Below are 13,314 nucleotides of genomic sequence, written 5' to 3' on the forward strand. Positions count from 1 at the left end.
GCTGCTGCTGGTTTGGAGCAGCATCCGGTTAACGTTCGTGAAAAAACGAGGAGTTTCCGGTCAACGGTTTCAAAATAAAATCACTATTACGGAATCACTACTATTTGGATAATGAAGTACTAGGTTAGGTTAGGTTAGGTTAGGTTAGGTTAGGTTAGGTTAGGTTAGGTTAGGTTAGGTTAGGTTAGGTAGTTACTTTAGGGGGAAATTTTTTTCGCTACAGCAGCATACAGAAGCAATAAGAATAATAGAAAAGCAATAAAATAGCAGTAAAATAGCAGTAAAAAATATTAAATATAAATATAAAATATAAAATACAAAATGCACAGTATATACAGTACAATATATATTATATACAAAACTACTACCTTGAGTAACAGTTATCATTACGTTTTAAAATAGAAATTGAGGAGTGTTTTAGAGGAGACAAGTTTTTATTTTTATTTTCTCTTTAAAAACCAACATACTATTCTATGTTTTGTTTGTTATTATCTTAATTATTTATTAAAGCCTTGCCCATGAACCCCAGATATAATGGACTGTATATCCTTCAGTGCATGCTAAGATAATCCTGTATGTAATATAAAACATGTCACTAATGAGGAAATAACCTGTGTTGTGATTTGGCGCTATATAAATAAAATTGAATTGAATTGAATACAAAGAAACAGGGAGAACTACCAAAGTGATTTTGGTTCATTATAAAGTATTCTAAGGTATCTCTCTGTGGCAATTTTATTTGACGTATATCTGTACATTAGCTGGGTGGATAGTGAATTCACTTCACTCACCCACAAGGTAAAACAAAAACAAAGACACAAACAAAACAGTCATCACGGTAATCAAAGTTGATATAAGTAACAGAAACACACCAAAGAAAGATTCAGTGTTGAATTTACATCTTTATTTACCTCTTTATCCATTATCAAAGGAAAAGTGCCTATTAAATAAAATCAGGACTACATTAGGCTAATGTACATCAAGATGCCACAATCATTAACCTCCATGATATGTAGCCTGTAGTTACATTATAATCAAATCAAGTGATAAGGCATTGTCTATAAAGATTTGCAAAAATCATTATGTTTCGAGCCAATATTTCCTACTACTGTCCTATACAACACACATTAATAATTAATTGGTAAAAAATTAAAAAAATAAAAATAAAAAATGATTGCCGGCTGAGCATTATAACTGAAATATTTTTTTTAGAAAAAGAAAGTTAAGCTTTTATTTTGAAGGCCAATTTGCCCTATTTTCTAGCTTTACGCAGCAGTGACTAATGTGGATTTCAGGGGTTTTCATTTCCTCAAAGTGACGTCACCGAGCAGCGAACAGATCCGAGTGAAACCAGCAGCTGCGCCGGTGGTTGCACCGGTCCGACAGCATGTTATATGCATCGGTGGGAGCCTGACAGCTGGGAGGGGCGGGGTCAGATGTCAGCTGACAGCGGGAATTCCCTGCAGCAGTCACTTTGCTCTTGCAAACCTGGAAGTAATGGCTGGAGATTCCCTAACTGGACGGACAGCTATGTTTGAAGTACGACACGGAAAAAAAAAAAAAAATTCATCTTGATAAAAATTTCTGGGAATCTTGTTGAATAAAATCACATTACTGTTACTATGCTAGACTATAAAGGGATGCAGTAGACCTATCAGTTTGTGCTCTGGTTTAGTTTTCATAGCAACCCATGAAAGTAAATATAATGCATTAAAGGAATTTTTCTGTTCTGGTCATTTGTTACATAAAATGAAAACACAGTACAATTCAGGTCGTGGTCCACTAGATGGCGATGTTGTTCAATCTAAATATACTGTGTTTTAAACCATGATCCATTAAGAGATTAGAGCTGCACGTAGGACATGAGGGACTGAACGATGTCATCCATATTCATAGACCTTTCTATTATGATCCTCTGTCGGCTTCTCTTGTCAAACAGTGAGGTTATTGTGAAATATATCCGCATTAGTTAAGTGGAGTCCTGAAGCATTTTAATAATCCCCTTCAGTCAGAGCCAAAAACTGGGACCTACTCAAGTACTTAGCTGTAACCACTCAGAAACCCCAGGGACCCTGTCAAGGCCCCTTATGGTCTCCCACTGCAGTGCTTCTCAGTCCTTCAAAAAAAAACTTTTGATCTTAGACCAGAATCTGTGAAACCGTGTCAAGGATCTTGTTAATGGCTTAGACACGCTGACATCCCATTGGGGACCCCAAAGAACCACTTCAACGATCCCTACTCGAGTGCACCTGGGAGACCAGTAGAACAATGGCCCACTTAAGCCCCCATAGATATTAAACAACCTAAAAGACCCCCAGGGAAACCCCCCAAAAAATTCAAGGTAACTTGGAGCAGACGCTCAGAAACTTCTGCAATCCCATTTTGGGAGCAAAAACTTCTCAAGCAGCCCTGGAAACTTGTCTCAGACCCACAGCAGATCCTGAAGGAACCCTCTAATGCACTTAACAAGCTCCCACCGCAATGATTTCTCCCTTCGTTGAGTGCTTTCAGGTGCTCCATGGGAGAAATCGATTCTTGGTGTTTCTGATTCCCAAATGAAATTACTTTTGTGAAGTTAAAATTTTGTTTTTGTTTAAGTAGTGTTTGAAAGTTTGTCTGAATAGGCTTTTGTTATTTTATGGATGCCTTATGACGCTGGGTACCTTTTTGAGGTCACATCGACCGGCCCACTTAGAATCCTAAAATATCTGAGCTGCCCATCAGTCCTTGAATGCAGCACCGGCGCGCTCTTGTGCAGCTTCTTGTTCCCAGTGCAGCAGAGGAAGGGGTCACAGCAACAGGTTGGAGTCGTGCAAGTTTCTGGGCATTGATCTTGATCTCTTCAAAAGTCTGAGGAAGTTAGAAAGTCTGAGATTATGCACGTTTAGTTATTGGACCAAAACTGTGGTAGAATGTAATGCAAAGTCACTTGGAATGTTTTTGGTGTTTTTGGTAACTTTACGAAAATCCTGAAGAGAACATCACATGAGTTCAGTTTTTTTTTAGACGCAACTTTGTTTGCATGTTTAGTTCACTTTCGGCAGCTTTGATGCTTTGAGGTGTCTGGCCTTTTACACCAGATAAAACGGCGAGTTCTCACTAAAAAGAAAGGGGGAAAAAAGCATCAGAGCATCCCCCACAGGGTGTACAAGCTGCCAGAAAGGAGTTCTCGGTCTCTTCGGGATGTTTTCCACCACTCTCCTCCTCGCCACGCTCGGCATTTTTGCACACCTGGACACTTTTACGCACGGCTGCCAGCTGCCCTCCGAGTGGCGGCCGCTGAGCGAGGGCTGCCGGGCGGAGCTGGCGGAGATCATCGTGTACGCTCGGGTCCTGGCGATCCACCGGGAGCCGCCGGGCGTCGGGGCGGGCAGCCTGTACAACTCACTGCCCTTCGGGTTCGGCTACGGGTACGAGGGCGCGGAGGAAGGGCTGCTGTACTCGGCGGAGGTGGAGCTGCTATGCGACCAAGCCTGGGGCAGCATGCTGGAGGTGCCCACTGGATCCAGGCTCAACCTGACCGGGCTGGGGTACCTGTCCTGCCAGTCCCACACCGTGATGGAGAACTACTCCTACTTCTTTTTCCTCAGGTGGGGTACAAAGATTGGACACACAAGTATGGAATAATGTGTTATTGTTGACATAGATTTAACACTTTTCTATAAATCTAGGAGCAAGTTAAACCCCTATAACTCTTCAGTCTCCGACTGTTTGTGTTGGAGCAAACTGATTTATCATCAGTGTTGTAAACTGAAAAATACCATTTTGAATGACTGGCACACTGAGCTGCCTCCATCAAGAGATACTTTTTGTTAACTCAAGCTATTTGCAGATGAAAAATCAACCTGAAAAACAGATTATAAACTGTATAATGCAGTTCCAAGGACTACACAAGTTGCAACCTGAACAAATGTTTATTGTTTAGATGCAGATTCAAACCCACAGCCTGCAGCCAGCTTTAGTTTTCTCCTGTTGTCCTGCAGGATGGATGACAACTACAACATCCTGCCTCACGGCGTCAACTTCCAAGATGCCATCTTCCCCGACACGTCCGAGAACAGACGCACGTTCTCCAGCCTCTTCCAGTTCTCCAACTGCACCCAAGGGAGCCAACCGTTCCACACGTTCAGCCCCGAGTGGGACACCCAGGAGGACAGCAGGGTAGGGCAGCGAACTGTTTTGACAACACACATCTTTAGTCTGTTTAAATGTCAAGTGTGAAGAAGAGAAACCATTTGATTGTCTAAACCAAGAGTTGTGGTCCCCCCCCCCTCCTCCCCGCCCCTCCCGAGGATGGCCGTGCAGCAGGATTGGATGGTTGGTTGCCGTGGTGATGCCTCCTTGAAAACAAAAACTTCCATTACCTTCTGAGGAGAATAAGGTTTGAAATGTCCCCTGCTTCAGTCAGGTCAACTTGTTTTGGTGTTTTAAGAAGGTGTAAACAAATCTGACACCATCTTGTTACCATGGAGATAAGAGAGTAAGGGTCCAGAGGAACAGAAGGGAGCAGAGAACTGGAGGTGGAGGGACTAAGGAGTCATGTTCAAGTGTTGTAGTTTTTGCTACATGCCGATTCAACTAATGCAGCAACTGTGTGTGTGTGTGTGTGTGTGTGTGTGTGTGTGTGTGTGTGTGTGTGTGTGTGTGTGTGTGTGTGTGTGTGTGTGTGTGTGTGGACACCTAAACCTGAGCTGAGTTGTGACTCTTCTGACAGGAATGTGGTGAGGATCAGTAGAAACACAGCCTAACTACCCTCTGGCACTGTGCAGAGCTACACACACACACACACACACACACACACACACACACACACACACACACACACACACACACACACACACACACACACACACACACACACACATTTGATTGATCCTCAAAAGGAGGTAAAAAAAAAAATGCAAGAAAAAAATACTCACACACCCACACAGTAGATTGATTTGACTCTTTATAGATTCCCGGCACATTATTGGTCCCGTGTGATCATGTCCCAGCCAGTCAAAGATCAAAGTGATCTCTGATCGGTTGAGGTTTGTCCGTCTGACTCCTCAGGCAGACAGGACACGGGAGGTCAAAGATCAAACAGCAGAGATCTACTGCTCTGATAGGCAGCAATTTGAAAGAGTGTCAATCTGCAGCTTCAATCCATATCAGTATGAAGCAACGCGCCCTGTTGAGACCACAGATAATCTGAAACCTGTTGGCTGCTGCAATCCAGACATTGATTATCTCACTTCCTCCGACGGAGTCGAGCAGATCGCACTTCAGACAAGACACAACACGGCGGCTAGTGACGGAGCTAACTGACTCTTTGTTCTGTATTTTGAAAGGACAGAGCTGATTCGACAGATTTGTCAGTATGAACATTTCTGAGCCATAAAATTAGATCATGTAGGTTTTTTGGAAACTTCTCTTGATGTATTTGATTTGACTTGTCTCTTCATGACTGGAGGCAAAAAAAGTCTCATAAATTTTGAGTTAATTTGTCTCAGGTGACATGAGATTGGTGTAGGGTGTGTTCAGACTTGGCAGGTTTAGTTTGATTAAAACTAACTCTGGTCCAAATGCTCTCTCAGTGCTTTTCATTTGAACAGATGGGTTTGGGTCTGAATTCCAAATAAATTCTGGTGCAGTTTGATTGAGTACAGACCCAAGACAGTTTGGTACAGGTGTTGGAAGTCTCTTTGCACCAAAATATACACAAACACAAATATGCATTGTAATTACACAGCAGCTTAATTGACTTCAGACTTGACTTTGTTTTGTCTTGAACCGTCCTTGTCTCCATTAACCTGATACTTGGACTAATATTAACTGAAGGCTTTCTTGTCTCCATTTATCTCTAAATCACTTGCACTTGTTTTGGAGTATCGTCTTGGACATGCCCCGCAGAAACACTTGAGATTTGTATCAAGTACCGCTATTACAATATTTAAAATCTTCTTCTGCACCTTGGACCAAACTTCCAATATTTATTGTCTTTTAGAATCATAGTAATTCAGATTTCCATATATTCATATCAGTTTGTGTTAATCGTTACTCCGAAAAGCCAAATGTACGTTTTGCATCATCATCGAACTTTGCAGGATGTTGCACCTTCTTCCTGGCTGACCTTTGCAAAGCTGCAGCGTTCACAGCGGAAGTCATAGATAATTGTTTCCCAAATAGATTCATGGTATTTTTTTAATTATTATTATCCACAGTTAAAACCACAGAGATGATTCAGTAGAGATGTAGTGGTGTGGTGCTGCTCAGGTGTGACCTACAGCATTTGACCTCTGAGGTCAGAGGTCAGTCAAACAGGGGTTAAAGGCGCTGCTCATTCAGATGACGAGCGCCCACATGCAGGGGCCGCCGCCTTCGGGCACGGCACGACAAAAACAGGTGTTTTGCTTTGGGAATTTATGGAGGATTACCAAATGGAAAGAGACCTTCTTTTTCTATCCTTCCTTACTCGAACAACTGAGACCTACAAGATCCCATTACTAACTTCACCATGGAATTCGTTTCCCTGGTTACGTCTTCGCTTTGATGTGTCAAGACATCCTACCGCTACAGTTTAAACATAAATCAACCCCTAATGTCGGAGCTGGGAGGTGGTTTGCTTCTGGTTTTGGCTTCATGGGAACCAGATGCCTCACCAGGAGGACAGACAAGAGACTTCCTCCATTACACCTCTCTGCCAAAACCCTCAATTAGCTTTTGTTCGAAGTCTCTTCTTATCAGTAGCACCCAGAGCCAGCTCAGAAACTCCTCTAAGCCCATTAAATACAGACATATTTTGTGTTGGAAGATGTCCTGTGTCTTCGTTCCAGATTTGTTCTTCTTCATCCATCGTTTGTTTGGTCACAGTAGGACAGAGCAAAATTTCCCAAGTTCTTCTTAATCATTTTCACGTTTATATGCACATTGAGGATTTGATTATAACCACCGTGAGGGAATATTTGAGTTGTAACTGTCATGTAAACACCTTTTAACAAGTTTTCTGACTTTAGGAACTTCAGGACTTTTCGAACTAAATTAACATTTTATGTGGACACTCACAGGGGTAAAAGGAAAGCAGCACAGTTTGCCTGTTTTACTAAAGCTCGGGATGAATACACTGCAAGACTCTATGTTTGTGTCTTTGAGAAAATTAGGGAGAAAAGTGCACAAGCGGAAAAGTGCCTCCCCGTGGCTCTCATTTTCTCTCGCCTTTATTTTCCTTGCCCTCTCCCCTTTGTTCTTTTTTTTATCTCTTCATCTCTAACTCTCTCTTTCTGCCTCCCTTTGCACACACAAACCCCCCAAAAAAACCTCTGCAGGAAGAGGAGAAAACCCTGGGTTGTTTCTTTGACGTCAATGGAGAAGCTCTAAAGATTCTAAATGTGTGTCTGTGTGTGTGAGGGGGGTTCGGGTAGTCGCGGTGGACTCCTGCTGAGCTTCTATATAAAGTTAGAAAGAGAAATCAAGTCGGGTCAGGTCGGTCACAGACACACAAAAACACCTCTAAATTCCTTCTCCCCTGATTACAGTCTCTGTTTTCTTCCTTGAATTTACACGGTCTTCAGTCTTTCTTTGTCAAACCGTTGATGAATTAGTGGATTGCCAGGAGTGTCACTGTCGAAGGTATTAAAACATCCTCAGTGGCATTAAAGTCACTGTGACAAAGTCCCCTTGGCTTCTTTCACATGCTTCCCTCATCTGATTGGTCAGCGAGCATGAAGGAGCCGGAACTGTGACAGAAATTACTCCTGACGTCAAACACTTACACAACATCAAATGTAGCACAAGACAAAGATATGATCTAATTCTTGTCTCATTAAAAATGTCTTTATCTCATATACCAACAATGTACACCAATGAACCAAATGAGCTTTCCCATTATGCTGTTGGTCTATCACGTGCTGCTCCGATCCGCCGAGTCCTCTGAAGGTGTCCTGAGGTATCTGGCACCAAGACGTCAGCAGCAGATCCTTTAAGTCAGGGTGTCTTCAACCTACTTTGACTAAATGAAAGTCTCCGAGAGGTACGCATGTAGCTCTCGGACACTGTCACATTTATTCTCATAGCTGAGCTTCTACTGGTTGGAGACCTCCGCTTTAAATCTTATAAGTTGCAAGATGAAGCAGATCAGACTCGTTTTAGTAAATCCCTCATCACCCTGTCCCTCGGTTCATGGTTTGTCCCTCTTCAGAGTGCTATCTGTAGGCACTCATACTGACTGGGAGCCTTGCAGTTTTTGAGATGCTCTGACTCATTCGTCTATTAATTTGGCCCTTGTCAGAGTTGCTCAGGTCTTTACACACGAGAATTTCTCCAACACCCAACTTGTCGAGGACGAGAACTAACAAGGTACTTAAAATCTGATACATCCTGCCCAATATGAGGCAAAAGTGTGTAATTCCCCCCATCAGTCCATGACAGGATACCGTGTTAGTGTGACGGTTGGCTTCTCCTCGGCGTGAAAAGTAGATGCACATCACATGGCACAGGTCATGTGATAAATTTCATGTTACGGAGGTCCTATGGCAAAGTAAAGAAGTGATGAAGTCCATGTAAGGAGTCAGGTTGGAGATGGTTGGATGGATAAAACACCAGAAGGAGACCAAGGTTTGAATCCACAAGAAGCAACGTGTTTTTTTTGCAACACTAACATATCATCTTATGAAGCTAACATGGCTAACGTGTCAGCAAACACTTTCAAACTACACATCCAGCAGACACAGGGAAACATTAGCAGTTATCTGGCTTCCAGACCCCTGATGAATGCTCTGTTTTTGGTTTCCACCTGGTTCTTTAGCTACTAAGTGCTGCGTCATCCTCACCAACCAGCTGCAAACTCGGTCTGTTTGGTATTTAGAGTGAATCAGAAAAAAAATTAAGTAACCAAAACATTGAGCTAAAAGATACTAAAATGCTTCAAAAAGCTGAAGGTAATGGCTACACTGGGTGGTCATTTTTTGTTGTGATCTTAGTTCAATGTTAATGTCAAAAAAAAAAAGAAGTGATAAATGAATTCACTCAAGTGGATTTTGAAGAAATTATGATTTCTCCTCCTTCATTTGGTCAGTTCCTAGAATATAGTTTTGGCCAGAGGAGACGGTTTGTCTTCATGTTCTGTCTTTTTGTGCCTCTCAGATCTTTGTTCACTGAATTTGAGGACATTTTGCGCATGTGTGTGTCTTTACATGTCCTCTAAATACTGTTTATACAGATGATGTTTAACAGCGGGCAGGTAACACCCGGATGTTTTGACAGGTGGTGTGTGTTAGTGTGAGCACGTGTGTGTTGGGGGTATCCCACAGAGAGCTTCTTATGAGCTGAAGATAGGGTTCAAACTGTGGAGGGGAAAAAAAAGACGAACATTATGTAATCTGGATATGACTTTAATTGACGTGAACAGGAAGACATCACCTAAAAATGTCAGAACATATTTTCTCGGAGTGGATGAAATCCATGCAGACAGTTTTGGGTTCATTCGTTTGGGTTTCAACCTCCAGCTCAACACAGCAAATGTGAATGTGGCTCACAGCGTTACTAAATTACATAATTTGTTAATCTTGTGTATAATACAGTGATTACGCAACATCCTAGTTTTATGGCTGGGGAACATTTTCCCCGTCACTCTTACATTGCGCTGGTGCAGTTTTCACATGACCTATTTCTTCACTGAAATGTAGCTGCAAAGGTACAATTTGGGTGGACTGACCACATTAAAATGACAAATATACAGTTTATTCAATATTAAAAACATGAATTCAAGTAGCCTACATTTTACTTGTTAAATACTAAAGCTTCATGCGTTCATATTCACTAACATTTTGCTAGATGTATTGATTTTATAGCGATAATCTCTGCTCGCCTTAGTGTGAATGTAGCATGAGACATTTGTGAGTCAGAGATTTACCCCAAGTGGTAAATGAATTGTGTGTATCAACGATGGAGCAAACAAAACTAGCAGTGGATCATCTTTAGCATAAATACATGAAAATAGGTGCAGTTTGACTACAGAAAAACATAAAGATATGATGTGTTAATTAGTGAGCTTTAGAGATGTTTATAGTGACATACTTGTGGACTTCAGAGAGAAACAGCCTGTTTCCAGTCTTGAGGCGAAGCTAACGAAATTCCCCTCCGGTTTTAACAGTGTCTCCTAAAGTGTCAAATTTTCTTACAGGTTCTGAAAACTAGTTCTTAAGACACGGCCATATATTTGTTCAGGACCGGCTAAAAACTAGGAAACCCTCAAAGACAAAAGCTGACACGGCCTGAGACCACCATGACAGCTTTTACACTGACAATACCGTCTGTACGGTCGGCCAACGCAGTGTCACTTTGTAGGATTTGGAGTTCCTTCTGGCAGAGCACATTTTATATACCGAGTGAAGCAAAACACACCCTTGCGCACTCCCCACCGGGACTACGGGAGCGCTCACCCCTGTTCACCCCTGTTCACCCCGGCGGCTCGGGTCCAGCGATAAGACGGAACGCCCGGGCCCCAGAAATATCAAAGTGCGTGACCCTCGCATTGTCACGAGGGACAGGAGGTCCGTGGGGTGATGCTTTTATGTTACACAGACACCAACACACGCATGCAGCTCGTGTTTGTGAACTGGGAGAATGTAAATAATGAGGGTGAAGACCTCCACTTTCAATCCGCCGTCTCCCTCTTCCCGAGCACGTTCGGTTCGTTAGAGGAGAAACAACACGAGTAAGAGAGGAACAACTTCCCTGTGCAGATCAAAAGGCCCGTGTTTTGTTTGATTTTTTTTTTCTCAGCGAGGCTGCTGGTAAAATCGTATCCCCAGTGCTCCCACATTACGCCACCAGCTGACGAGATGGCAGCTGGCGGTGATTTACAACAGTTTGGTTAGCCTGTTAAGAAAACAACCCCTCCTGTATGCTAACTAACGGCACCACTTTCCCCGTCCTCTCGGCTCCAGCTGCTGTGTTCCTCGGTGCAGGCGGCGCTGTTCGAGGAGGAGGAGCGAGGCCGGAAGCTGCAGGAGCGCCTGACCACGGCGGAGAGGAGGAACCGGCAGCTGAAGGAGCGCGTCCGCAAGGTGAAGCGCTCCCTGAGAAACGCCCGCAAGGCCGCACGCAAGGCCGAGAAGGAGGCGCAGGAGCTGCAGGAGAAGCTGAAGGCGGCAGAGAGGAGGGCGGGGCATCACCTCAACACCATAACGCAGGAGGAGCCTCCGCTCGGGCGCTACGGCGGCGCAGCCATTCGCCAGAGGATGCAGCTTTAACTCATATCAACCTCAAACAGCCATCCGCCTGGACTGAAGAGTGGCCGTGGAGAGGGAGAGACTGCTGGGCGGTCTCTTTGCAAGGGACAAAACAAATGTCACACATAAGTAAACGTACTTTTAAAACAATATCTACGTAGTTTTTACATGTACATAAACTACTATCTCTATGTTTTGTGTACGTAATCGCTATAGTACGCTGAGGAACGGTGATTCCCGGTCATCTCACAAAAGAACAAACGTTTCCTGGATAAGAATCAAAAATGTATTTCCCTGATGATTCTTCCTGCAGGTGGAGCTTCCCTTCAGCTGACTGGGCGACCGGATTCAGCGTCCGCTCCGTGCTCTTCGCAGGTCGTGATCACAGGATGTGTTTCACCGTGTCGACTCGAAGCACAGCTGTGAGCGGCGGTAACAGCAGCGGCGGCTTATTGGAGTGCAAAGTGCAGATTGTTCAATTGTTAATCCTCCCTAAGAATTTTGTTCGAGTGACACGCCAGCAGTTTTACATGTCACTCCGCAAGTTACAAGGAAACCCATTCAAACAACACCAGTGATGTCACTGCTGTTATCGTAGCTTGGGAGGGGTTTTTTTTTTCTAAGAGAAAACCTCCGATTTGAGGTCATGAAGTTTGAAGACGTCTGCATCGACCAGGTAGCAATGATGTAACGGAAGACGCTATTAAAGTGCATATAAGTCTAATGATAAGTGTCGGATCCAGAGACCAGAAATCGGGATATCTCAACCTTTTGAACCATCCGAGTTGAGTGTTATCAGATCACCACATCCAAAATATATGGACTTGTAGGAACCTACTAAACCTCTTAGTTGGTTCAGGAGGCTGATATCATCCATTTCTTTCATTGATGCATTTCAGGCTACAATTATTGCAACCTCTAGTGGTTGAAGTAATTATGATGGAAGCAAAAGAGGAAGTCAGTGACAAAGTCAGTGAATAGAGGAGGAAGAGGAGACTGCTGTTCATGTTCCCTGTGAAAACATATTTCAGTTTTGACTTATTTTAACTTGTGTACGCAAGTTAACTCTTTTCCAACCGTGTCACAATGTTAACCACACGTTCATTATTGTTTCCATGACAATAAAGGTCTGGTATGCCTGTCGCTGGTACTGTCCAACGGTCATGGTGTTGATAGTGGCCTTCTGAACCCACTGGTAGTTTTCGCAAGATCCTCCAAGCTCAAATATTTGCAACAGATGTGCGATCATAACCGCCAATTCAATAGTCTGATAATAGTCAAAAGAGGTGTTTCATCATTCTTTTGAAAACAAATCGGACTATTCTGCTGCTAAATGCTACGATGACAGAGTTTTCTCCTGAAAACAACATCGCTGATGAGAACCATTCGAGTAAACCAGAAAGGAGAATGAAAGACGCTAAAATGCTTCATAGAGATGAGGAACTGTTCAATCGTTTATAATATTCTGCAGGATCATTATTATGTGCAACCCCTTTCACAAAACTGTTGTAATTAGACCCACAATTAATATAATTGATCATAGCAGCTTTAAGTAATTAAGACCCGTACTGACTGTATTTGTTGTTTTGTTTTTGCAGTTTTTCTGACCATACCATAATCTGCAACAGCCAAACAACTGAATTTAGAAAAAAACAAAAACGTGTGATCAAGGCCCAGTGGAGCAATGATACGAGACGTTTAATTTTAATTATGCTGTGATTAATCAACTTCTGTTTCAGATGAAATATTGAGCAGAGATTTGTGTAACTGAGAAGTCTTGGATGTTTGCGGAGGTTCATTTATTATTAATTACGTTTTAAACAGCAGCTTGTGTGTGAAGATTTTTATATGGATATTTTTCTGCACATAAAATCTAATGTGGATGAACATCGGTGTGGACGTGACACTGTCTTTGAAAAAGAATATTAACATCTGGGTCACTGGAGTACAAAAAAACAAACACCCACACTCCCACACACACACATATACACACATATACACACATATACACACATATACACAGTGGGTCAGCTCAGCAGAGCAGCATCACACAGTGAGTGTAAAGAGAGGTTAAGTTCAGAGGAAACGCTGTAAGTGTATATGT

The 13,314-nt window shown here is 42.8% G+C and overlaps 1 protein-coding gene across 1 annotated transcript; it reads left to right on the plus strand.

Annotated features, from left to right (window-relative positions):
• Positions 1-2,647: 2,647 nt before the first annotated feature.
• Positions 2,648-13,088, plus strand: ccdc3a (coiled-coil domain containing 3a). Its single transcript, XM_069700113.1, has 3 exons — positions 2,648-3,590; positions 3,984-4,161; positions 10,926-13,088. The coding sequence occupies exons 1-3, from the start codon at positions 3,184-3,186 to the stop codon at positions 11,229-11,231; spliced, it is 891 nt and encodes a 296-aa protein (XP_069556214.1). The 5' UTR covers positions 2,648-3,183; the 3' UTR covers positions 11,232-13,088.
• The last annotated feature ends 226 nt before the right edge of the window (positions 13,089-13,314 follow it).

This window comes from Brachyistius frenatus, unplaced genomic scaffold, assembly GCF_029030835.1.
Source record: "Brachyistius frenatus isolate BFR_SWC_R1_liver_20210118 unplaced genomic scaffold, ASM2903083v1 Contig_32, whole genome shotgun sequence".
Lineage (NCBI taxonomy): Eukaryota > Metazoa > Chordata > Actinopteri > Embiotocidae > Brachyistius > Brachyistius frenatus.

Excerpts from the sequence above, each read along its gene's own strand:
- ccdc3a (XM_069700113.1), top strand. The coding sequence starts at position 3,184 with ATGTTTTCCACCACTCTCCTCCTCGCCACGCTCGGCATTTTTGCACAC. Across the intron at positions 3,591-3,983 it reads TCCTACTTCTTTTTCCTCAG|GATGGATGACAACTACAACA; the intron begins GTGGGGTACAAA and ends GTTGTCCTGCAG. Across the intron at positions 4,162-10,925 it reads ACACCCAGGAGGACAGCAGG|CTGCTGTGTTCCTCGGTGCA; the intron begins GTAGGGCAGCGA and ends TCTCGGCTCCAG.